Genomic DNA, 27,742 nt, shown 5'->3' with positions numbered 1-27,742 from the left:
ATGTAAACTTGATAATCCTTTTAAGTTAGATCTTGATTTTAGACCTATAATCATACCCATTAATCTTGGCTTAAGACACGAGATTCTCCAGAGTTAGTTAAAAATTTTCCAATTAGGATGTCCCTCCTGATCTTTGTTTATTGTTTTCAACTTTAGAAAAGCCCTGAAATCGGCTGATCCGTGAATTGAGCAAGCCATTTACGTTGAAAGCCAAGGCTCACTTCCACACCTACCTGTCTTTCTTTAATCCAAGCACAGCATCAGCCCAAGAAGACGACAACCCAGATGATCTAGCTAGAAATTACGTGGAAGACATCACAAATGGCAAGAAGAATTTTCCTTTATTTTGAGTTCTTTGGTATTTACAAACAAAAATTGATGAACATATCAATGATTCTAAAACAAGAAGGTGGGAATCATTCTCTCTTTTCAACCACACTGCAGCAGATCTTCCAAAATTATCCTCACTGCACAATGAATGATCTGAACCAAAGAAGAAAAAAGACTGTTTGTTTGCGCAAATAAGAAAAAAGGAAAAAAAAAAATCAAATTTTTAAATGTTGTCTCTATTGCCAACGACAACTTTGCGATGGCGCCTCGAACCAGATCGCCTATCTCTTCCCCGTCTAACAGGACTCCTCTTCGTTGGCATCCTCCCAGTCTCAGTCGTACCAGCTGTAACCAAAGCTGGTTTCATTGGCTTCCTCCCGGTCGTACCATTTCTAACCAAAGCGGGTTTAATATGACTTGTCACACTAACTGGAGGAGGCATTTGATTCAACATGTCTCTGTGGTATGCCTGCAGGTTAAAGGATATATTATTAACATATAAAGCCATTGCAGTTATTGATAATAAACTAAGATAATTCTTCACAATAATCTAGGCAAATTGCTCATCTTTTGCTGGGCTGGAGCATTCCAACAAAAGTTTTATCAATTCATTGGTTTTAAAAGTTAAATGAAAACTATACGTTTCCAATGCATTTCAAGATTTTCTAGCACATGATGCAAGAATTTAACTGAAACCCTACTGTTTCATTCTTTTGTCTCTTTCTTTTTATTGAGGTTAATCCTTTTAGTCATGTGAAAGCTCCATTTCACATAATGGGGCTATAAGCTAAGAGAAAGACTGTTGCCCCAAAGCTATGGTGTAGGACCAATGCATCATATGTATATAGGAAACAAGAAACGCAGAACACAACACCACATTCTTCACATAACCAAAGTGGGGTAACTACTATTGATCTTCAGACAGCAACCCAATCACCCATTTTCACGCAAGAGTAAGAAATGAAAGGCCAAACATTTGAAGTGCTAGACAATGATGTTGGTGCGCATAAAATATCATTATATTGTTTCATAAACTAACTTATAAAATTGATTATGCACAACAGATAATTTTAGTTTAGCAAGAAATTGGACCTTGGTAGAGAAATGAAGTAAATCATTTAGTGTTGCACAATCCAAAAGTCCAATGCAGTAATTTTACCTGTATCACGAAATTTCTCCTTTCACAATCCATAAACATATTGACAGTCCAGTCAACTTTGGCTAGTATTCTATCACGTACTGTGGAGAAGCTCAACTGATCCCTGGAAGTAAAACGATCAACTTCATTGAACCATAGACAAGTGAACAGATTCGTGATAGGTATGTGCTCCTTTATAATCACACACCCCTCCGGAACATCTGCAGCAAATCAGACATAAAGCAAAATTTCAATCTTGTGACAGAAAAGTAGCAGAGACGAATCATGGGCGTACCACTTGTTATAGGAAGCTTAGCATCAGAATATGGTGTTAAGCCCTCCTTTTTATAAAACTCTATCTGGTAATTTATAGACGCGTTGTCATACTTCCCTGCAGCTTTATTAGCTTCAGCTTCTTCAAATACATTGAAGCGTGAATAGTGCCTTGAAATAGCAAAAGAGGCATTTTGGCGCCATAAGAACCTGAATAATTGAAAAGGAAAGGCATCACACAAGTTGGCATGAACAATGTAACTCATATTTATTGTGAGAATGAACTTTATTCCAAAGATACAGCTGATGCAGTAAATGTTGAGGTTTGCAGAACCAAAAATAATGCAAAAACAGCGGAATGGTAAAACTTCAATAATAAACCTTAGGTTTCTCCACAAGGAAATGGAGTTTCTTCTTACAATTAGATTGATGATGCCTAGCAATGACATATATAGGGAGGTATCAATTCAGCCAGGACAAACAAGCCATAATTGTATAAATTCTCAGGCCTTAACTGCAAAAGTGAAGAGCAGATCATGAAAGAGAGCCACATCTTTTACATGATTTGGTGATAGTACACTAGACCAGAGTATAGCTTTGACGTGTCAAAGACACCCATCTTCACACACCTACCGTGGAAACAATTTTGTAGGATGTAAGGCTGGTATCAGCTCTAACAAATATAGCCAATGTTGTATGACACAACATCAATTAGATCTAAATATGGTTCATAGGCACATCATTGCAAGCCTTAGCATGTAAGTTAAAAACTTCATGTTTCAAAGTTATAAAATGTTTCAAGTGCCTTCAGATTCCAAGTCCTAAGTCCTAACTACTTGGGGACGTTGACAATGAACTACTACTACACACTGTTGTTAGAATCTTACGATTCATGATTCGAATCGTACGATTCGACTCGATTCATATAGAAATTGAGTCGAATCTATAGAGTGAATCTAAAATCCCTTAGAATCGTACGATTCACGATTCGAATCGTACGATTCGACTCGATTCATATAGAAATCAAGTCGAATTTATAGGGTGAATCGAAAATTCCTTAGAATCAATTATGAATTGGACAAATCGACCGTGAATCGCATGAATAGCACGATTCGTTCGATTCATCCAATTTGTGCTACTTTGTCTGCATGTGCGCTTTAATCAAATATTCGTTTGATTTGGCTATCTTTGAAAACAAATAAGATGATGAAAATGATGAAGATGATGATGCTCTTGAACTTGAAGATGAAGATGATTCATAACTAGTGAAGACTATGGACAATGGAGTTTATTAGTAACCTTATAGTTGTATAGGTTTTTTTTTTTTTTTTTTTTTCTAGCTTGTTATTTTGAAAGTGGTTTGGTTTGGTGCAATTTGAATTTAAAGGCAACATGAATATATTTTTTCCTTTTGGTATAATTTTAAACTTAGAAAATATATTTAAAAGTTTATTTATCTTTTTATATTTAAAAGAATTGATCATGGTAGGCATATTATTTATTTTCTATGGATATATATTATTTATAGTTGAAATTGAAAATGTATACTGAATCTTACGATTCGATTCAATTCTCGATTCATGATTCATAAAATAAGGATTTCGATTCTCGATTCAAATCTCAATTTAACAACTATGCTACTACAGTATGCATATAAATCAACAAAACAACACATTGGTTTCTGGTAGCTGCAAGATAGCAGCATTTACCTAAAGATTAGAGGCAAAGAAGACAGACTGAACTAAATGCCAGAGATATTAAATATAACAGTTCAGTTGACCAGTATATCAATAATATTTAAGGTGGCACATAACATAGAAAAGAGAGGATTTCTCCTTTCTGATATTGCATCAAATAACCAGATAAAAATTCCGACAGGATGATGCAGAAACAATACAAGTTTTCACCTCTCCAGAATTTGATATGGATCCACAACAAGCTGAAGCTTCCCATCAATCCATATAGAATATCGGACATTGGGAAAGAGCCTATGCAATAGAAGCTTTGGGATCTGCAATGGCAACATTACTGGTGATATAAAATCCATTATTGATGCCTTTCAGTTTGGAGAAGTTCAAATTATTATCAGCATTTCATATTATTATGTTGATGCTATTATATAAATAAATACACATCACATCCCTAAGAAAAAAAAAAAAAAATTCCCCTTATCATTTGTGGATTCCTAGGAAAGCTAAAGTTTAACTGTCAATCGTGTTTTTGAACAGTTTGGGGACATAGGTGTGAACTCCAGGCACTCATAATGATATTTATCACACAATTAGTACAAGAGATATGAAATGACAACTTATATACCTATGAGCAGGCACAGATTCCTGAAATTTTCAACATAATAAGACAAGAACATGCTCCAAGATCAAAAAAGAAAAACAAGGAAAACGAATGAAAAATCTCCTATAAAATATAATCAAATACTCTATCTATCCTTTCAAAAGCTACACTTGCTCATTTCACTCCAGATGTTCAATAAATACAAGAAGGAACATCCCAAGTTCATTTATGACTTCACCTTGGATAGGTGCTGCTCCAACAAGCTGTTTAGTCCACAAAAATAGCTGGTTTGAACTGTTGAACTCCAAACAGGAAAAAACATAAAAATCGAACTCCAGGCTTCTCAAACCAGCAGATATAAAACAGAAGATTCTAACTAAGTCTTCCAAACACGAATATTAGTTGTCCAGGTTGATTATGAAGATTGCTTTTGATGTCTCAGTCCAGTAGGGCATAGAAGGATTAAACCACATGCAGGTGGGGATGGGGGGGGGGGGGGGGGGAGAGTCCTCCTTGTGAGACAGTGACTTCTTCCTCAGTCTCCTGAACTACCAGCCTTGGTGCATGGACCTCATCATGGGTGTGTCCATTTTGACTTGATGTCCCTTGATCTCATCCTTCCAAGCCCCACCCCCTTAAAGTCAAGAAGAAGATTCTCAAGCTCCTGTGCAGGCCTGGGGTGAGCTGCATCTCAGGAGATCAGTGTTTCAAGTGAGGCATATTGCTCAAGTGGAGGTCGGCCAGGCTGGAATAATGCTTGAGCTTCTTTCTGTCCAGGTTCCCAATAGGCTTGCCTTGTCCTTTTCAAGTGCCACATTCAGGGCTGACACTTAACAGCACTTGTTCCACATGTAACCTCAGAAAGCTGACACAAGAACCATATGAAGGTCTCATCTAGGAGGAAGGGGAGATCAGCATGTGGAGATTCAGGAAGGGCATACCTAGAGTGATCCAATAGAATTAGAAGTACTCTTGACATGTTAAATTCCTCCTCTTTCTAAGATTATCAAGTGTCAGAATTGAGCTCAAGAAGCATAGCGTAAAAAGACTTAAAAAAGGTGGGCAAGAGAGCACCCTGTGAGGAGACTTAGGTCTACATACTGCCATGAAGGAAAGAGCTCTGGCTTTACCCACATATACCATGACAGAGACAATGAACACAGGAGGAGCTACACTTTCAAAGCCTTCCACAACAATCAGTCTTTTCCTACCCCGACTTGTACAGCAAATCATACAGCATTCTAAGCGAAGTCATTATGGAATTGATGTCCCAATTTAAAAGTCGTCTTCTACACTACAAAGCAATCTTAACTTTAAGTATATGGTATACCACATTGTTGCTTTATAATTTATGATAAAAATAAACTTGTACTGATTACTACTGTTAGAGTTTGAAATAACACAAACAATTCTATCTTGTTTCTTCAAATTATCATATAAAATCACATTTCTCAGAACATGTTGGCCAATTTTTGTATATTTTTTCCAACTAAAATCCCAATCTCCCCTATCAAAACCAAAGTACAACGGTTATCAGAACCCAGAATAAACAGGTCAGCCAATTTGGTAATTTTTGGATGGTTTACATGAAACATAGGACATAATTGATAGGCCCCAGTCCATTGGACGTACCAAAGACGATCCAAGGGGCAGGGATAGGAGAGTAAATTAGCTGGCTAGCATAACAGCCAGCCATGTGCGGAGAGGTAAAGTGGGAAATCGCCAGTTTGTGTAACAAACCAGCAGGTGCGAATCCAAATTCGGTTAAAGGAGGAGGGAAGAAAATATAAAGAGGGAGAAAATTGTAAGAGGATAGGATGAATTTGGATTTAGATTTTTTGGAGAGTTAAGGGCCTCTCTAATGCCCTGTTTTCCTTGTAATCCTGATCAGAGTTTGGTGAATTGAATCAAAGTTTCAATGAATTTTTTCCCTTGTACTCTTCATTTTGGTATCAAAGCACCACTGATCCTAATAGTGAACCTGACGAACTGAGTAGGTGAATTGGAAATAAGGATGGAAGGCATGTAACAAGGAGTTGATGCCATGAGGGGTGAGGTTCAATCGGTGGAGAAGAATGTCGCAAACATGTTGGAGCAATTTGCATGGATGAGAGTGAGGTGAGAAGAATAGGAACGAGAGAGAAAGAACAAGGAGAAGATCGGAGACCAGCCACCAGAATTCACTTAGGATTTCGAGGAGACGCTAGAGATAGAAGGACAACGTGCTGAAGCAGGGGGTTCCGATGGAGTCTGGCAGCTGGAAATCCGTAGTCGTCAATTAGAGATGCCCCTCTTCGAAGGCGAAGGTCTGAACAACTGGATATTCCGAGTCGAACGGAATTTTGCGGTGAATGGGTTGATTGATGTTGAGAAGTTGGATACAACAGCACTATGTTTGGAGGGTGTTGCACTCTTGTGGTTTCAATGGGAAGAAAAGTGACGAAGGGTGAGGAATTGGGAGGACTTCAAATTGTTGCTGAGAAGTCGTTTCCAACTCACCCAAGAAGGCTCGGTAGAGGAGCGGTTCCTAGCCCCCCGACAGAAGGGAACCGTCATGGAGTACCGCCAGTGCTTCGAGATGTTGGCATCGCCCCTTGAGAACCTGCCTAAAGCCATGCTAGAAGGACATTTCATAAATGGTTTAAAGCCTGATATCAAGGCCAAGTTGAGGGTGTTGAGGCCGAGGGGCTTGGAACAGATGATGGACTTGGCTCAACATATAGAGGAACGAAATTAGGTGGTTCGTGGAGGCACGATTGGATCGGGTTCGAACAAGGGACAGACCATTCCAAACCCAATTTTGACGTACCAACGAGGGGGGATTCTGCCACACTCGTAGCCACCCTCCAAACCAGCGACAGTCAGTCCTACCAACCCATATCGATCATAGACCAATGGGGGATGGAGCAACCCGCCCTTTAAGCGGCTTAGCAAGGCAGAGTGGAAGGCAAAAAGGGATAAGGGCCTATGTTTTCGTTGTGATGAGAAATATACTATAGGCCACAAGTGCAAACATAAAGAGCTGCAAGAGATGATGACATATGATGAAGAGGTAGAAGAGGTGGGAGTTGAGGGAGAAACTTTGGAAGAGGGAGAAGGAGAGCTAAGGAAAGGGGGTGAGGTCATTGAGCTCTCAATGAACTCTATAGTTGGATTGACTATGCCACAAACTATGAAGCTAAAAGGGGACATAGAGGGGCAGCTAGTAGTGGTGCTTATTGACAGAGGAGCAACGCATAATTTTATAGCAATCGAGCTGGTGCAGCAGTTGGGTTTACCAAGGGTGGAAACAGCAGGATATGGGGTAATTTTGGGAATGGGAATGGTAGTGCAAGGGGCTGGAATTTGTAGAGGAGTGAAGCTTAATCTACAAATTGTGGAGGATTTTTTACCTCTAGAGTTGGGGAGCTCGGATGTAATTTTGGGAATGAAGTGGCTAGTAGTCGTTGGAAAGATGAATGTAGATTGGAAAACCCTCACAATGAAATTTCAGATATGAGGCATAGCTATAACATTGCAGGGGGACCCTACCCTAGTTTGAGTAAGACCTTGGTGTCCTTGAAGGCTATGGTGAAAGCCTTTAAGGAAAATGGGAAGGGAATGCTGTTGGAATTGGGAACCCTGGCAGCCGAAATTAAAAAAGATTAGAAGGAAGCTCCATTGATGCTAAGGGGGGTGTTAGCCGAGTTTGAGAGGGTTTTTTTTACACTGGAGGGGCTACCACCTTGCAAGAGGAAGGATCATGCCATAAATCTGGTTTCGGGAACCACACCGATTAGTGAAAGGCCCTACCATTACCCTTATTTACAAAAAAAATGAAATTGAGAAGTCGGTGCGAGAGATGTTGGCTGCAAGAATTGTTCATTCTAGTTCCAGCCCATTTTCTAGTTTGGTGTTGTTGGTAAAGAAGAAGAATGGAGGGTGACGTTTTTGTGTGGACTATAGGGCTTTGAACAAGGTCACTATTCCGGACAAATTTCCCATTCCCGTGATAAAGGAGTTCCTTGATGAGTTGCATGGTGCCATGGTCTTCTCCAAGCTCAATTTGAAATCTGGTTACCATCAAATTAGAGTCAAGTTTGAGGATGTTCCCAAAACCGCTTTCAGGACTCATGAAGGGCATTACAAGTTTCTAGTAATGACATCGGGCTAACGCACCTTCCAATCATTCATGAATGATATTTTCAAAGAATATTTGAGGCGTTTTGTGTTGGTATTTTTCAATGACATATTGGTGTATAGCAGGAATTTTGAATAGCACACACAACATTTACGTTGTGTATTAAAGATACTAGCGGATAACCAGTTTTTTGCCAACAAGAAGTGTGTTTGGCAGCTGGAAATTGAATATTTAGGCCACATTATATCTCAACAAGGGGTTTCAGCCAATCGAAATAAGGTACAAGCTATGTTAAATTAACCTACTCCTACAACGGTAAAGGAATTGAGAGGGTTTCTTGGGCTCACGAAATATTATAGACGTTTTGTGAGGGATTATGGCAAGTTGGCGAGGGCCCTAATGGAGAGATTAGGAAGAACAATTTCTTTTTGGGATGTGGCAGCCGAGCAGGTCTTCCAACAACTTAAGACTAAAATGGTATCCCTACCCATTTTAGCCTTGCTGGACTTTGGGAAGCCCTTTGTCCTTGAATCTAATGCCTCGGGACAAGGTATGGGGGCTGTATTAATGCAAGAGCAAAGGCTTATTGCTTATTTCAGTCATGCTTTCAGTTAGTTAGGGAGGAAAAAATCTATTTACAAGAGAGAACTGATGGCCATAGTGTTTGATATGCAAAAATAGAGACACTACTTGTTAGGCAGGAAGTTTGTGGTTCGAACTGATCAAATGAGTCTCAAATACTTGATGGAATAACGGGTGGTGAGTCCGGAATACTTGAAATTGATGGGGTTCCAATTTGAGATACAATATCAGCCAAGTTTGGAGAATAAAGCTGCTGATGGGCTGTCATGAATCTGGCACCCAACAACAATGATGGCCTTAACAGTGCCTAAGGTGGTGCAAATTGATCAGTTAGCCCATGAGATAGAAGCAGATGAAAGATTGCAAGGGATTATCAAAGATCTCCAAGCTGATCCTTCTTCACAACCTAACTTCCAGCTGGTGAACAACCATCTCCTTTACAAGGGAAGGCTGTATTTACCAAAAGGATCCTCTCTCATCCTGTTGTTACTTCATGAGGGGCACGATGGAAGTGTAGGAGGACATTTAGGGTTCTTAAAAACTTACAAGAGGGTGACGACAAATGTCTATTGGCAGGGAATGAAGAGGGACATATATCGATATGTTAGTGATTGCTCGATTTGCCAACAAAATAAGTATATGGCCTTAGCACCGGGGGGACTCTTGCAGCCCCTTCCTATCCCAAACCAAATTTGAGATGACATTGCTATGGACTTCATTGAGGGATTGCCAAAATCTAGCAAGATGGACTCAATTTTAGTAGTGGTGGACAAACTTAGTAAGTACGAGCATTTCATTGGCCTTAAACACCCGTTTACAGTTAGAGAGGTGGCAAGAATTTTTATTAAAGAAGTGATGCGGCTCCATGGAATGCTAAGATTCATTGTATCGGATAGAGACAAAATTTTCATGAGCAAATTTTGGGAGGAGATGTTCCAACTACAAGGCACCAAACTCAATAGAAGCACAACCTATCACCCTCAAACGAATGAGCAAACAAAGGTACTTAACCGAACTTTGGAAACCTACCCACATTGTTTTGCTTCCTCCAAACTGAAGGCATGGTACATATAGCTGCCTTGGGCTAAATTATGGTATAATACCTCCTACCACACAGTTGTCAGGGTGACTCCATTTCAAGCAATGTATGGGCGAGAACCACCATCCTTATTGAGGTTTGAGAAGGGAACTACCCCTATTTCAATGGTGGAGCAGCAGTTGATTGAGAGAGATTTAATCCTTGAGGAATTGAAGGCACAACTGATGAGAGCACAAGCAGTGGTGAAGAAAGGAGCAGATCTGAAAAGAAGGGAGATGAAGTACAAAGAAGGAGAGTTGGTTTATTTGAAATTAAGGCCATATTGTCAAAAATCATTGGCCCCTTGTGCAAATGAAAAGTTGGCAGCCCGACATTATGGTCCATTTGAAATTGAGAAGGAGCTAGGCTCGGTAGCCTGTAAGCTGATACTGTTGCCTCATTGCCCTTATCCATCCTGTATTCCACGTGTCCCAACTACAGGAGACAAGAGGGGCATTGAAAGCTAATGTGAAGATTCCCCAACAGCTTAATAAAGACCTTGAGATGCTAGTAGAACCGGAGGCAATGCTTGGAGTTCGGCCGAGGATCGGAAAGAACTTACGGGGATTAGAGGTGCTCATACAATGGAAGGGGCTACCATTGTTAGAAGCTACTTGGGAGACTTACCATTTGATCCAGCACAATTCCCATTTTTCCACCTTGAGGACAAGGTGAAAGTTGGGGGGGGGGGGGGGGGGGGGGGGGGAAGTGATTAAAGGCCCCCAACCCACTGGATGTACCAAAGACAATCCAAGGGGCAGGGATAGGAGAGTAAATTGGCAGGCTAGCATGACAACCAGCCATGTGCGGAGGGGTAGAGTGGTGCGAATCCAAATTCAGTTAGAGGAGGAGGGAAGAAAATATAAAGAGGGGGGAAAATTGTAAGAGGATAGGCTGATTTTGGATTTAGATTTTCTGGAGAGTTAATGGCCTCTTGAATGCCCTGTTGTCCTTGTAATCCCGATCGGAGTTGGTGAATTGAATCAAAGTTTCAGTGAATTTTTTCCCTGGTACTCATCAATAATACATAATATCTTTCTTGGGAACACCACAGGGACTATTTCTCATTTCTTTTCCTTTTCTCTTTTTCACCAAATCTTCAGTTCAATGGGGTGGTGTTTTTCACACAAACCACAAGGGGGCATACTGTAATTTCCCCTTAAAAATAGAGACAACAAACTAAAGAAATGTTAGAACTTGTAGAATAAAATAATCTGCCCGAAGCGTGTATAACAATGCCCAAAGGTAGATTCCGCCTTCTAGGTGCAAAAGGTTGAACCGGCTACCTCCCAGGATACGATAGGCCTTCAAATTGGTGCGCGCTCACCAATTTGGAGGCAGGAACAACAGAACAATTTTAACCAGCAGAGAAAAATGAACAGGAAGAAGCAGGTGGAAGAATTGGCTCATTGGATGAATCCATTGAAGTTGACAGAAACAAGTATTTATAGGCTGGTGGCCATAGAGGAAATTTCTGTTACAAAAGGAGGAATAAAGAGGGAAACAATGCCATAACAGCTATATTTTAAAGGCTGTGAGCTAAATGATTTCAAAATTCAAAATCTGAAACTGATAGCTGCTAAGATTCAAAAACAAAAAACTGGGATTGGCTAAGGCCTTTGCAGGGGGGGGGGGGGGGGAATTGGCCAGTTTTGCCTTTGGTTAGCCCCTTTCACGTGGGTGGGGGGGAGGGAATCGGCCAGTTTTGCCTTTGGTTAGCCCCTTTCACGTGCGCACGAGCCCATTCCTCTTCCTTCCTCATCTCAAGACCATAAGGTGGATTACTCGATATAAAGTGCTTTAAAGGTTCTTCTCTTAGCAATGTGGGATTGCTAGTCTTTTAAAATACCTTACTTTACACAACAAGATCATCCCAAAATAATGCCAACTGATGTCCCAATTAAATGAAAGACCATTTCGTCACATCTGGGAGTCTCGCATCCCTCACGCTTCATACTGTTACCCTCCCAGTGTTAACAAACAATTTGTGCTTACAAGTGCATGAAGAAGATACAATATACTGAGCTTGTCCACTGTAGCACCAGCCTTAAGGTTTACAAGATCAAATAATATTATGTACATTTAGACAATTATTATGCATAATACTGCACATGATCAGTTTGACTTCTACTTTGCTGATTCAGTTAGGCCATGTCACAAGGTCATGTACTACTTTCTTTTACTGATTTACATGGAGGAAAGAGTTCAGCAGTCTTGTTCAGTTCAGTATCCTCCCCCATAAGAACTGAAATTCAAGAAAACATCAAATTTGTTTTACAGAGTCTGAAACAGTATCTTTCTTTATTATCTTTTGTTATTCTTCTTGGTGAGTTGTATTAGGGTATAGGTACTTTGATTTCTTTGTCTGTAAAAGGTTTTCCCCTTCACTGAGGTGCTTTTTGGTATATTCTTCTCACTTATAAGAAAGAAAAGTGATAAGAAAACTCTCGATATTTTTATAATGTACAACTGCCTTAAGCACATTCTCGTACAGGCCATACAGATGAATAAAAAGGAAAGAAATCAAACAAGACAAAGTGAACTGACCTTTCCATTGCGCCTTGGATCCATGTACGGGACATTATGGACAACAATGATTCTCCATAATCCTACCTGCTTGCTGCTGTCCAAACGGCTAGAGTTCTTCATATATGCTTCTGTCTCCTCATCAATAAACATATAGAAGCGAACATTTTTTCTTGCAATTTCACTAATGTTCTCAGGCTGCTGTATTACATCATAGTTTCCTGGAAAACGTTGAAACTATGAGTAAAAGGAGATCACATACATTAACAAGAGGTGAGAAGCACTCCAACAAGATGCATCAGACATGAAAGTTAAGAGGGCAGCAAGCAGATAGAATTATTATCATCTCTTGTAAAAGAAGAAAGAATGAATTTTAAAAGATGTATAAGCTACCGAATATGGCCGATGCAACAATGACCTCGTGGAACAGCTCTAACTCTCTAAGGTCAGCTTCATCAACATCAAACCCAGTCCGATAACCAGGTCTACAGCCTTTGACAAATCTGATAAAAAGGATGGCACCAGCAGCGAGTCAAGAGATATATTCAATACATGTATTATTAGAAAGGAACTCTAAATGATGGATTATAATGAGAGAATATACCCGCAGTGCACAGTCATTGACTCTTCTATGTTAAAAGAATTATTCCTCTGCTTTAAAGAAGGAAAACCACCAAAATCAGAACCTCCATGTGGTTCCCTTTTGATTGGATTTTCCTCATGAAAATAAGTTAAATGATGAAGTACAGGTGATACAGATGGGAAACTTGGCATTCTGGCTTTGGCCTGCTCCGCCGGAAGGTAACATACAGGGCATGCTAAGGGAAAACCACAAAGAAGAAAATTAAGAAAACCATGGTAATACAGATACTACTGTTCACACATGCAAGCCACAAGCTATGGCATCTGCACATTAAGAAGAAGAAACACTAACAAATCATTCTTCTCCAACTGATGATTTGACTACTGATGGAAAACTAAACACACAAAAATATTATAAAACAAAATTTAAGAAAAAAATAGTAAATAAAATGTTAAACAAGTGAAACAACTGGACTAACAAGCCAAGTTTGATTTTGATAAGCCAAAATGTATTGTGAATAAATGGAAAAAGAATGAAACAATAGAAATAGGAGTTATTTGGAAATTTATTATATCTAATAGTCAAGGTCCTGGGAATTTTTCCATGTCTGGGAGATTAGCCCATATAACAGGAGGTACAAGAAAATTTTTCATTCTGGAAACAATTTTCTGATTTTTCATTATTTCATATGGATTGTTTTTAAAATGATTTTAATGAATTTTTTATATCCACAATGTTTGTGAAGTTGTACAAGGAACCAAATTCTAAATTTTTTGTTCTTAGTATTTTGATATTTTAATATATTTTTATTGAATTATAATGCATAATTCAACCCAATAGTCAATTGTCCTTGTGGATAATCGACCCAAAGGATTTATCAGTTGATCATCAGTCAACTGGCAGTCGACCATCTCACATTTTTCAAAAAAAAAACTGGCAGTCGACCTTTGGGCCCTCATGACTATTTCCTGTGATTGCAAGAGTTTTTAAGATCTTTATATCCCATCCAGTCAACCAATTGGAGATAGGGTGGAGCGCCTAACCTAAAAGAACAGTCCATAAGTCTTTAAAAACATCATCTGAAAAACATTTTGAAGTCTACCAATTGACACACATTGATACTCTTCCCATACACCCTCCCAAAAGTGTCAAATTGCAAATTGACATATCCATTGACAAGAACCCATTCATCAAGTGCCGATGCCCTGAGAAGTGTTTTCGGTTCTCCATCAACAAGGGTTATAACATTTTATATTGCTTTGTTTTGTGCTTTCATTTTATCTACCTCTAATCCAGGTTGTGGACTCTGTTGTAACTTTTATAACCTGATTTGTGGAGGTAAAGGCAAGTGGTGGCTTGACAAGTTGTGGAGTCTAGAGCTAGTGAATCTAGGAGTGTCCAGGTTTGAAGTTTCTGAGGTGAGCTTGGGTGAGAAAAGTTCAGTGGTTATGATTAATGGAATGCAAGATTGGGTTGGATCTTGTAAAGTGGACATAGGTGTGAGTGGCACAGAAAAACCACTATAATCTGTTCTCCTTTGTGTTTGAATGTTGTGGTTGTTAATTATTTTGGCATTACATCTATAACTTGTATGCAATATGCATCTTTCTATCAAATTAAGTTGGCATCTACAATTATTGCACGAACAACAACAACAACATCCACATGTAGAATTATTAATTCGTAGAATTATTAGTTCATAAAAAAATCAAAGTATTTATCAGTGAGACATAATTAAAATGATTTGATCATGTGAAAAGAAGACCAAAATAAGAATTATACTTCATCCTTGGTGGGGGACTCTTTGATATGAATTATGAGGATCATACCCATATACAAAAATGATGCGACTATAATTTATGTAGCAGAATCTACCTAGTTAGATAAAGGCTTGATATGTTGTTCTTGTTGTCAAACAAATTAGCAAACTGAACTTGATCCTGATAAAATCACACACTATCTTAATTTGTCTCTATGGGCATGAGAAAAGAAGATAAAGAAAAAATCTCTAAAGCTGAAAGTAAAGGTTAATCTATTCAAATTTTCATGTAAATTACAAAAGAAAAGCCAGCCTAAATAATTGATTTAATTATGGTAAAGAAATTTTGAAAGAAAACTCCGCCTGGGGATGTTATCTACTGCCGGTCCCAAGCTCGGATAAAGGAGGAGGGTTGTGTTAGGTAGCCGACAGTCAACGTAAAACTTAGTCGGATCCAAAACATGAACTCTAGACAAATTATGAAAATCGTTTGGGCGTGGGCGTAACCCTTCATAGCGACGCGCTACACTGCCCCCGTGTAGTGACAAGTGAGCTAGGGCCGCTGCATCGGCGCCCGGATGTAGTGATAAATGAGCAAGGGTTCTCGCATTTGCTTAGACGGATGTGGGTAAAGAAGCTAGTCCAAAATCAAAATCAAAACCAAAATCAAAATCAAAATCAAAACCAAAACCAAAATCAAAATCAAAAACAAAATCAAATTCAAAGTCAAGGCCAAAAACAAAATCAAATCCAAAGTCAAGGCCAAAAACAAAATCATAGATTAAGGATTGGGTCATGGAACAAAGGAACATTAACAGGCAAAGCTATGGAAGTGGTGGATGTGATGATTAGGAGAAAAATTAATATTATGTGCCTTCAAGAGACGAGATGGGTAGGGAAAAAAGCAAAAACTTTATCAGAAGCTGGATATAAAATATGGTACACAGGAACTGATCGAGCAAAAAATGGAGTGGGGATTATTATGGATAAAAGCTTAATAGATGAGGTAGTGGATGTAAAGAGAATGGGGGATAGGATTATTATGGTGAAGATTAGTCTAGGAAGAATGACTATGAATATCTTTAGTACATATGCACCACAAGCGGGGTTAGGTGATGAGATAAAAGCAAAATTCTGGGAGGACCTAGAGGGACTCATACAAATGATACCAAGATGAGAGAAAGTGATTATAGGAGGTGACTTAAATGGGCACGTGGGTAGAGACGGAAACGGATATAGAGAGGTACACGGAGGGTATGGATTCGGGGAAATTAATAATGAGGGTAAATCTATCCTAGATTTTGCTATGGCATATGGGCTCATTATAACCAATACTAGGTTCAAAAAACGGGACGAACACTTAATCACATATAAAAATATCACCTCAAGCACCCAAATAGATTACTTCCTCATGAGACAAGAGGATCGGTTATGTTGTAGGAATTGTAAGGTGATACCGAGAGAGTGTTTGACTACTCAACATAGACTTCTAGTACTTGACGTCTAAGTAAGAAATTGGAAGAGAAAAAATCACATAAAACAAAATCCAAGAATCAGGTGGTGGAATTTAAAAGGGGAGAAACAACTAATCTTCAAAGAAAAATTAAGGGGTAGAAGGGAATGGAATGGAGAAAGACAGACAAACCAAATGTGGAAAGAAATGGCTAATGCTCTGAGAAGCACGGCAAAGGTAGTCCTTGGAGAGACAAATGGTAGAGCCCCTAACCTTAAGGAGTCTTGGTGGTGGAATGAAGAGGTACAATTGAAAATTAAAAATAAGAAAACTTGCTATAAGGCGGTATATCAATGCAACAATGAAGAAAATCAAAAAAATTATAAAGAAGCAAAAAAGGCAGCAAAAAGAGCTGTTAGTGAAGCAAGGTCAAAAGCATATGAGAATCTATATAAACGACTTGATACAAAAGATGGAGAAAGGGATATATATAAATTAGCTAAAGCAAGAGAAAGAAAAACACGGGATTTAAATCAAGTGAAATGCATAAAAGATGACAATCAAAATGTTTTAGTAAATGAGGGAGCGATTAAGGAGAGATGGAAGGAGTATTTCACAAAATTATTCAATGATGGTGGTGACACAAGAGTTAGGTTGGGACATCTTAGTAACTCCGAAGGGAATGTGAGCTACATATTCTATCGACGCATAAGTTCAAATGAAATAAGACAAGCTTTAAAAAAGATGAAAAATCATAAGGCAGTGGGACCAGATAATATACCAATAGAAGCATGGAAATGCATGGGAGAAGAGGGCATCTCCTGGCTAACGCAACTATTTAACGTCATCCTTAAATCAAAAAAGATGCCAGATGAGTGGAGGAAGAGTACTTTGGTTCCTATATACAAGAACAAAGGAGATGTTCAAAACTGTGAAAATTATAGAGGAATTAAATTAATGAGTCATACCATGAAACTCTGGGAGAGAATAATAGAGCAGAGGCTCAGAAAGGAAACAAAGGTGTCAGAAAATTAGTTTGGTTTCATGTCTGGTAGGTCAACAATGGAAGCTATATATTTACTGAGGCGTCTAATGAAAAGGTATCGAGATCATCAGAAGGACCTACATATGGTGTTTATAGATCTAGAAAAGGCCTATGATAGAGTCCCTAGAGAAGTATTATGGAGGGTTTTAGAGAAGAAATGAGTCAAAATAGCCTATATACAAGCCCTTACGGACATGTATCATGGTGTAAAGACAAGGGTCAAAACATGCGGAGGGGATACTGAACCATTTACAGCTACAATAGGACTGCATCAAGGTTCTGCACTAAGTCCATACTTATTTGCCTTAGTAATGGATGAACTCACTAAAGATATTCAGACAGATGTGCCATGGTGTATGCTATTTGCAGACGACATAGTGTTGGTGGATGAAACAAAAAAAGGAGTGAACACTAAGCTTGAGTTGTGGAGAAACAATTTAGAATCTAAGGGATTTAAATTAAGTAGAAAGAAAACAGAATATATGGAATGCAAATTTAGTAAAAATGCAAGAGTGGATGATGTTATAATAAAATTAGAAGACCAAATCTTACAAAGAAAAGACCATTTTCGATATTTGGGATCAGTGATTCAAAAAGATGGAGAAATCCACGAGAATGTCGCACATAGAATTAAGGCAGGTTGGCTAAAATGGAGAAATGCATCGGGGGTGTTATGTGATGGTAAAATCCCATTAAAATTGAAAGGAAAATTTTATAGGACAGCTATAAGACCAGTCTTGCTGTATGGCTCAGAATGTTGGGCAGTCAAATACCAGTATGAGCAAAAAACGAGTGTAGCGGAGATGAGGATGTTAAGATGGATGTGCGGACATACAAGAAAGGATAAAATTAGAAATGAAGTTATTCGTAATAAGGTAGGAGTAGTGCCAATCGAGGAAAAGATGAGAGAGACTAGACTAAGATGGTTTGGTCATGTGAGAAGGAGACTAAGAGACGCTCCTGTGAGAAGAGTTGACGAAATGGAACAATTAGTCACAAAAAGAGGTAGAGGTAGATCCAAGAAGACTTTGGGAGAGACATTAAAATTTGATATGAAATATATGGATCTAAATGAGGATATGACAAAAGACAGAAATACATGGAAGTCTAGAATTCATGTAGCCGACCCCACATAGTGGGATAAAGGCTGGATATGTTTTTGTTGTTGTTGTAAAGAAATTTTGAAAGAAAAAGGAACATTACGACAAATCACCAAAAAGTAATGGTCCTTGCCAAAAATAGATTTTGCCAAGAAAAATTAGAATATGCAACAAGTTTGAATATATGTCGGTTTGCCATAAAGATGACTCTTCTTCCACTAATTTTCTTGAGGTGAATAAGGTGTTTGAAAATACCAATTATTTTAATACAAATTGAAGCAGACAATATCTGATACAAAATCTACTACATCCACATCCGTCTTTTAACTCTCTTTGGTACTTTTATCCAAGCATCCTTCTCTCAAAATTAACCTTCTCCAGAGCCTTGTGCACTGGGTTCACCTTTATCCTTCTCTCAAAATTATCAAAAAGACATTCATGTTTGTAGAATCGGTTAAAATATTAAATTTTTCAGTTCCTTCATTCACATGAACTAGTTGTTCCCCACTCCCACTAACTTGTTAGCTCCCTTTTTTTCTTTTTCTTTTCTTTTTCTTATGGTTCTTTTGGTTACATTCTCTCTCTTCCTGTTCCATCATTTGACGACTCCTACCTTTCTACTCACTCCCACCCCCACTCATATTCACTTGTAAAACTTTGATTTGTCCCTATAATTGAAGAATCACCATTTAAACACCAAATAGAGAAAACACTTTAAAAGCATACTGCCTCCATCCAGCCACCATCCAACAAGGATGCCTTATGACTTCATCACTTTTGTTTTGACTATGCTTCATCCTTCCCACCTTGGATACACTTAGGTATAGATAAAATGCTAGCAGGTCTGAGTTTAGCAATGGCAGTTCAACTCAATCAACATTCCTCCTTCAACGGCCAACTCCAATGACCCCTTCATAATTGATGAAGCACCGGCTCAAATTCCAATATTTTGCACATTTATGAACTTCACATAAACTTAAATCATCACTTCATTTTGAAAGCCATGATAACATACTTCTCCCATACTTTGTGGCATGACAATTACAGAGAATAGAAGAAGTAATTTCAGCAGCTGCATCACTTTGTAAGGGATAAATATATCTAGATAGCTACTGATTATCCAACTAGGTGGGCTGTCATTTGAGAGCTATAAGTAAAAACAACATAACTAATGCTAAAATACCAAATCAAATAAGCAAACAGGAGGAAAAAGAGTTGGAACTCCAGATCTTATAATTGCAGTAGATTATATGTGCATTACTTCTGCTTTGACTATAGAACATGGAAGGATGGGGTGCACAACTACTTATATCTGTGGGTGTATGAAATCATTGGTATAAAAATTGTATAATTATATAGAGCAGCCAATAATAATGGGTATGTGAAAAAGAAGACAGAAGTCAAAGCAACAAGACTAGAAAGGGGGCAGTAGAATATCAACTTCTGAATAATATGCGATTCTATGAACGCCGGACTATCATGATTATGATGTACCTCCTCAAGTTAGAGGCCTTCAATATGTGGACAGCCTTTATTATTTAGAATCCATTCCCAATATAAACCTCTTTCTCAATCCACCAAGTCACATAATCCTAGAATTTTTATTTTATCCTATTCCGGGATAGTTTGGATCTGTGTCAACATGTTCCCAAGGGCTGAGCTTATCCCAGAGTTATGTATCCTAACAGAATTGTTCAAGTAATGAACCTGCCTTGACATTGGCTAGATGTGGGGGCAACACAAATACACACAACCAGGTTTGATAGTCTCCAAACTCATGGTATTGGACAAGGGCTTAGTACATATCCAAACCTAAGACTAAGAACATTCAGCCCTGCAAGTATATCAGATGTTTGTTGTGAGAGAATATAACGATACACCTGCAATATCTGTATTTTATCAAAACCAAATTGAAGGGCAGGGTATTCCATTATGTAAACAAAATCGAAATATCCTTTCAGAAACTAAAACACTTAGAAGAGTTAACTGCTATGCCCATAAGTAAAATATTATCCAATAGAAAGGACACAAACTTACGGCGTGGTCCAATCCGTTTTCTAACTCCAGGAGGAGGAGGAGGGGGAAATGCAAAATTGTTGCATGGATGCCCCATAAGAGAAACAGAGTTTGCAATAACAGAAGCAGCAGAAGAATGGCGCATATCTGGGAGCCGTCTGTTGTATTCACCACATACTGCAACAGTGGTCACCATGGAAGAATTTGTGTTTCTTTGCATTAGGTAGGAACTATAATTTTCAGATGCATCTTCTGATGAAACAAGCCATTATAAGTTATCAGTTCAACATAGCAAGACAAAACAAATAACAAAGAAGAATTGAAATTAGAAGTACCACAGTAGATTAAAAGGAAGTACAGTCTCATAACTTTGATTGAATCAGGAAATAGTAGGAGCATTATTTCCATCTGATAATATGAAACCTAGTACTTACCAATATAAATATAAATGGATATATGGCTAACATAGCTCATCATAGCTAACACCATGTTCCAGCAGTCGGATGAACACTTGATCGCATACAAAAGTGGCCTATCAACTACCCAAATAGACTACTTTCTTATGAGACAAAATAGTCACTTATGTTGTAAGGATTGTAGAGTTATAATGGGTGAATGCCTAATCACTCAAACATAGACTAGTCCCCGATGTCCATATCAAAAAATGAAGAAGGAAGAATGACACAAAACGAAGCCCAATAATCCAATTGTGGGATTTAAAAAGTGAAAAACAAACACAGTTAACCAAAAATGCAGTAAGTTTTGGGTCATGGTACAAGAACAGGTATGGGGTACGTTAATATGTTAATTTTGTGGTGCAAGTGGGTAGGCATAATTGGTTTATTATTCTGGATAGTGATAAATTTTATAATTGTACACATATTGAAAATAGTTGGATTGATACTTTGGTATTTTTTGGTAAGGGGGTAGGCCTAGTTCCTTTCTAGTCTTATTATTAAACAATCCCATGCAAACGAAGCTAGGTTCAAATATAATTTGAAATGCAATAGAATATACAAGAAAGTGAGGGAGGCAAGCTTTCTTTCTCTAATTTTATTTGAAAATTGTTTGGACTTTTAAGTTTCCCCCCTAGTTTTAAAGTGTTTTAATTAAGTTCATACATGGGTTGAGATCTCCATTTTTGGGGACTGATCCAGGGATGCAAAGCAACCGCATCTGGAAGACAAAATCTGGTTTGCAGTTCCAGGGGGAGTAGTGAAATAAGGAGAGACTAACAGAATGTGGAATGAGATGGCTACCCCTATTTGAAATACAACAAAAAATGGTTCTGGTTGAGTCAAATGGAAAAGCTCCAAAACAAAAAGAATCCTAGAGGTGGAATAAGAAAGTACAAGAAAAATCAATTCACATACATGCTATAACAAAGAAATCTTTAAAAGCTATATTTTGGATTTAGAAAAAAAAAAACAAAGAATGCAGTTAGTGAAGTAACGTCAAAAGCCTATAAAAATTTGTGCTAGAAAACAAGGGTGCAGTCAAGGAGAGATGGAAAATTGAGTACTTCTTTGAAGTTATTAGAAGAAGGGGGAGAAATAAGTATTAGGGCATATTATTCACCTTACAGAACAAACAAATTATACATCTATAGACGTATTTGTATAAACAAAATAAAGCAAACTATGAAAAAGATAAATAATAGTAAAGCAATTGGGCTAGATAATAACCTTATTGAAGCATGAAAATGCATGGGAGAATGAAGCATTTTTTGGTTAAGGAAATTATTTAATATGATCCAATAAATATATATAAAAAAAAGATGCTAGGCAAGTGGAGAAAGAGTACTTTAGTCCCTATTTTTAAGAATAACTGAGATGTTCAAAGTTGTGAAAATTATTTAAAGATCAAACTAATGAGCCACAATATGAGACTTAAGGAGAGGTTAATTGAGTACATGTTAAGAAGAGAAACTAGTGTCCCTGGAAATCAATTAGGTTTTATGCCTAATAGGTTAGAATCTATCTACTTATTGAGATGATTAGTGGAAAAGTCTAGACATAAACCAAAAGATTTGTCTATGGTATTTATAGACTTGAAAAAAGCCTATGACAGAGTCCTGAGAGAAGTCTTATGAAAGGTATTAGAGAAGAAATGATTTTGGATTGCTTATATACAGGCTATTAAAGACATGTATGATGTATCATCAAGCAAAAAAGTGTGTTACAACTTGTGGAAGAGATATGAGGCTTTTTCAATTACAATTGGATTACATCAAGATCTGCATTGAGCCCTTACCTCTTTAATCTTATGATGGATTTACTCACAAAGCACATCTAGAAAGAAGTAACTTAGTGAATGACATTTGCAAGCAATATTTTCTTGCGAGCGTGAATAATAAACTTGAATTATGGAATAGCAAAAATTAAAGAAATAAATAAACTTGAATTGTGAAGAAACACTTTATAACCCAAAAGTTATAAATTAAGTCAATAACTGAATATGTGAGATGTAAGTCAATTAAAAATAAAGGGTGGATAATGTCATTGTGAGACTTGGAGATCAAGTTCTTACAAGAAAAGATCAATTGTTCAAAAAGAAGGAAAAACTATGGAGGATGCTACTCATAGAATCAATGCAAGATGGTTGAAGTAGAGAAATGCATCCATCATTTTATGTGAACAAAAAGTCATTTCAAATCTAAAACGGACATTTTGTCATCCAATATAAGAATATAGTTTTGTATGACTCAAAATGTTGGCCAATTAAGTACCAACATATGAAAAACATGAACATAACTGAAACAAGGATGTCATAATGATGTATGACCATATAAGAAATGACAAAATAAAAAAAAGGATATTATACATAATAAGGCTGGAGTGAAGCTTAATAAGGTGTAGGAAACACAATTTAAGATGGTTTAGACATACAAGAAGAAGACAAATAAATGCATCTATGAGGCAAGTTAATGAAATGGATTAAGTTTGTACGTAGTAGAAAAAGTTGATGAAAGAAGAAATAAACCCTTAAACGGGACATCAGATATAATGATTTTACAAATAATATGGCCATGAATAAAGATGGTTGGATGTCTAGAACTCATGTAGCTAACCCCAACTAGTGGAATCAAGGCTAGTGGTTGTTGTCGTCATATATGGCTAACATAATGTCATAGCTCATAAATATGTCCATAAATCAAAGTCAAAAATCTGTTCACACATCCAAATAAATTAAACTAATTATAGTAAAGAGGAATACCACTGTCAAGTAGGATTATTACTCACACGCTGCAGTCTTCTGTCTAAAATTCATCAGACTAAGTCACACAACCAGTTGATATCCTCTGTACTGATTGGTGTGTAAGTGCCAAGCCATAAATACCAGCAAAAATACTTAAAACAAAATACGTTGAAAGTTAAAAGAAAAAACTTTTCCTGACTTCTTAATCAAATTAAATTAATCAATCCAAGAACAAAGACCATAAATAGTTGCAAATAACAAAGACTATGAAGCGTGCATTAAACGCTGCTTGGATGGCTTTAAAATGCAAAAAAATTCAGAGCAAAAGGGGAGAAAGACAGAGGGAGAAAATAGATAGAGAAAGAAACCTTTATTCACCGCAAGCAACCCTACTACAAAAGCCAAGAGAGCAAATACAACCAAAATCAGCATTCCAACTTTTCTTCGAACCAAGCATCTGCAGATAAAAGTGAAAAACCTTTCCTTCTCCCTTGAACCAGAAAGCAACGTCTTAGAAGGTTTTCGCTGGATGACTGAACTCTGACTCTGTAACATGCCATTCTGCACCTGTTGCAGCGATCCATTACTTCCTGTACGCAAACCAAATGAACCTCCATTCATTGTACCTCCAATCTGCTATTTTGGCACTTCATCTCCTTTCCTGCTCAAATTTCTCTTCATTCACAAGAAAACGGATATTGCTGAATCACCTCAAACTAATTTGCAATTCAACAAAATAAATGCTGATATTAGCTCCGATATTCAACCCACTTTCAAGATTTCTCAAAGTCCACAGAACCTGTTACCAAAAAAAATTTCTGCGACCAGAATTTGCAGGTACTTCGTCATCTGCAATTTGATCCTCCAGTGCCCAACTACCTTCACAATACCCTAAAAGAAAAAGTGGACCAATTTTCTGAGTTCGCAAACAGTTGAAGTCATGACCTGCAAAATGCAATTCACTACCGGAAATCACCAAAACAACTCCACAAAAAAAATAAAAAGGTCTTTTCCGCATTAAACAGAAAAGCCCATATCTCCAAACACGACCGGAGACCAAAATTCTGAATTACAATGAACCCAGTGTGCCCTCAGTGTCTTCCTCACAATCAAATCAAAGCCCAGAAAATGATCCAAAATTTCCCTCGTTCTTCTTGATAATCAAATTAAAACCCAGCAGAAAGAACAAGTTTTATCTCAGTTTCTTCTTGATAATCAAACAACACCCCCCCCCCCCCCCCCCCCCCCCAGCATACACGACTTTCAAGTACTGACACGAATTGGATTCAAATCAACGTCCAAATCCAAACCTTCTCAAGACTACACGTACGAAAACAAAAGTGATAGATCATTGCCCAATCAGCAAAACCTCAAAACAAAAAAGAAAAGTCAATTGAAAGCCCAGCAGAGATAGAGAAATTGAGGTACCTTGAAATGTGAAAAGTATTCTCAATCCGTAACCCAATTGGGAATCTGGGTTTTTACCCGCCAAATCTGGGGTTGCTTCTGTGATGTGATGGGATATTTCGAGCTCTTCGTCCCCACCGACTAAACAATTAGGATGGCCGATTGGATTGGTTGCCTTCCGTGGATTTTGTCCTCTTGCGGTTATCTCTGCGAGTGCGCCAAATTCCGTGGTGTCATCGTCTGTCTATATCGGCTTCGGTTGGTGTTGGCGACTATCATACAAAACCTGCTAAGCATTTTGATTTCAACTTTGAAAATTAAAACAAATGCTCCCTCGAGTTCATAATCCAAACCCAACATTCTTACATGATGATTTGTGTCTGCACCTTCCTCCTCTTCCCATATACTTTGTGAAGAACGATGACAACAGCACAGCTGTCAACAACGAAGTCAAGATTTGCCTCAATTTCAAAGAGATGTTAATCACAGTCGCATTCATGTTCATCATATTTAGTAAATTTAAAGATTTTCAAACCATATTTGGTGGCTGGTGTTTGGATATTATTACATCTTAATCTTAATCTTAACCCTTTGTATATGTTTTAAATAAAGATGAATTTTGATGTAATATTTAAATGAAAGATAAATCCAAGTATTTTGTTTTATAAAAATATATATATAATATTATTGTTTTTCAATTGAAAAAATAATGATGTTTGATATGAACTTTTTAAAATAATTATTAACTAATTGAATTTTTATTTTTCAATTTTTGATATGATAATAATTTTTAAAACTATATATCTATTCTTCTAACTGTTAAAATGGGGTTATATTCAATTGGGTGATTAATTATTAGCCTGAACTCATCACATAAACATTTCTAAAATTGTTATATATATATATATATATATATACGAGGAAATGGGCCCAAGAGCAAAATTAAATAGGTCCAATAATATAAAGTCTAATTAGGAAAATTCAAGGCATTATTAGTGAAGACTTTTCTAATGATTTTTTTCAAGTAGTCCCGAGAGATCTTTCATGGGTTTAATAATACATTAACTAGTCTTTAAAATATTCCTTGAAGATCTATAACAAATAATTTTAAAAAACTTACTAACGATCTCAATTTCTATAAATATGATAATAACTTTATATAAATTATATTTTTATATATTCTTCAAAAAATTCATTTAAGTATCAAAAGACTTTTACAAAAGATATTCATATCTTCAATTGTTTTATATTTCGCAAGTCTCCCAAAATAAAGTTGAAGACATATATCCTCGTGCAATTATAAATTTATTATTATATTTAAATAAAAATAAAAATAATTATCAATTAATTAAAAATATTTTATTTTCCAAGTCTTCATATAATAATTACTAACAAATTGAAGCACTTTTACTTGCATTTTTTTTTTTGAGATAGAATTTTTAAAATATTTATCACTTAATTAAGATTTTTTATATTTTTCAAATGCTCAAAATGTTCAAACTTCAAAAATAGTTACCAAATAATTCAATTTTTTAAAAAAATTGATTGTTAGATAATATTCTTGAAAAAATTACCAACTAATTGAAGGGTTTAACTATTTTAAAAATAAATACCAACTAAATACAAATTTATCTCTAATTTTTCACATGATAACAATGTTTAAACCTAAATAGTCATTTTCCAAAAATTTAGATATTTAACACTTGTCAAGTAAAAATGATAGCTTATCAATAATTCAAAATTTGAAAAAGGATAAGGAATTATATAATATTTGTTAAAAAATTTGTATATTAGAAATATGTATAGTGAGATGAACAACATTTTAGTTAAACTGAAATAATTGATCTGAACTGGACAAAATTATCGATTCTATCTCACTCAAGTTATAGGTTAGTTTGGTTTAGTTTATAAGTTTGGTAATTTTGATTATTTCACTTTGATTCAGTATTTGTATTCAAAAAAAAAAATTGAAATAATTGAATCAATTGAAATGTCAAAAATAACCTCATTTTTACACTTTGTTATTTTGGTTTTTCGATTTTTGATTTTTTTGGTTAGTTCATTTTTTTTTCTATTTTTTGAAAATTTTAATTTATTCACTTTGAAAATTTATTTCATTAGTTCAATTCGATTTTTAACACAAGTTTGGTCTATGTAATTTGAGCCATTCAACTGATTTAGTAACCAAATCAATCGAATGCTTAACTCTCTCTCTATATATATATATATTCAAATATATAAGATATTTTGCATAATTTAGATATTTTTATTTTAAAATATATAATATACTTAACATAGATAGATCTTAAAATAAAATATAGACACGCTATATTTTCTTAAAATTTTATTTTTTAAATATTTTTGTTAGACATTCGAGATAAGTTTTATATTTTGGAATAAACTTAAACATAGATATGATACCTTTTATATTTTTTTTATCATATATTAATTTCTTAATTAAGTTTTATCTTTGGAATAAAAAAAAATATAGATATGATATATTTTATTGGAATGTTATTTTTATATTTTATTTTAGAAATTCCCTTTTTTAAGTTAAGTTGATTTTGAATTAATGATAAATATATATAATATTCAAATAAAGATAATTAGAGATATGATATTGGTTTTAGAATTTTGTTAATGAAATTCTTATTATTTGGTTTTTAATTGTATATTAGAGGTGGTTAAAAAAGAAACAATAGTATAATTACCCAAAAATAAATAAATAGAATTTTATTAGTGTGTGAATAGACTCGACTACTGATAATTATTTTATTGGCAACAACCGTTGGGCACTACTATTTCATTTGCTATTAAAAAGGCGATTTAAGTGCCAATCACA

General features: G+C 36.4%; 1 protein-coding gene across 6 annotated transcripts; it reads right to left on the bottom strand.

Annotated features, from left to right (window-relative positions):
• Positions 1 to 322: 322 nt before the first annotated feature.
• LOC127791952 (probable hexosyltransferase MUCI70) lies at positions 323 to 25,390 on the bottom strand. Of its 6 annotated transcripts, none has more exons than XM_052322177.1 (11): positions 25,267 to 25,390; positions 24,922 to 25,186; positions 23,862 to 24,438; positions 20,317 to 20,547; positions 12,944 to 13,157; positions 12,733 to 12,842; positions 12,361 to 12,560; positions 3,649 to 3,752; positions 1,764 to 1,951; positions 1,490 to 1,689; positions 323 to 799 (listed from the first exon to the last, which is right to left on the bottom strand). In XM_052322177.1, the coding sequence occupies exons 3-11, from the start codon at positions 24,112 to 24,114 to the stop codon at positions 554 to 556; spliced, it is 1,746 nt and encodes a 581-aa protein (XP_052178137.1). In that variant the 5' UTR covers positions 24,115 to 24,438; positions 24,922 to 25,186; positions 25,267 to 25,390; the 3' UTR covers positions 323 to 553. The 6 variants fall into 6 exon arrangements, with proteins under 6 accessions (XP_052178137.1, XP_052178140.1, XP_052178141.1 ...); XM_052322180.1 differs by having other exon boundaries at positions 23,862 to 24,168; positions 24,265 to 24,438; positions 24,922 to 25,336; XM_052322181.1 differs by having other exon boundaries at positions 20,317 to 20,544; positions 24,922 to 25,337.
• Positions 25,391 to 27,742: the final 2,352 nt, after the last annotated feature.

Source organism: Diospyros lotus, chromosome 15 (genome assembly GCF_014633365.1).
Source record: "Diospyros lotus cultivar Yz01 chromosome 15, ASM1463336v1, whole genome shotgun sequence".
Classification (NCBI taxonomy): Eukaryota; Viridiplantae; Streptophyta; class Magnoliopsida; order Ericales; family Ebenaceae; genus Diospyros; species Diospyros lotus.
This window is presented reverse-complemented; position numbering and strand designations above follow the sequence as displayed.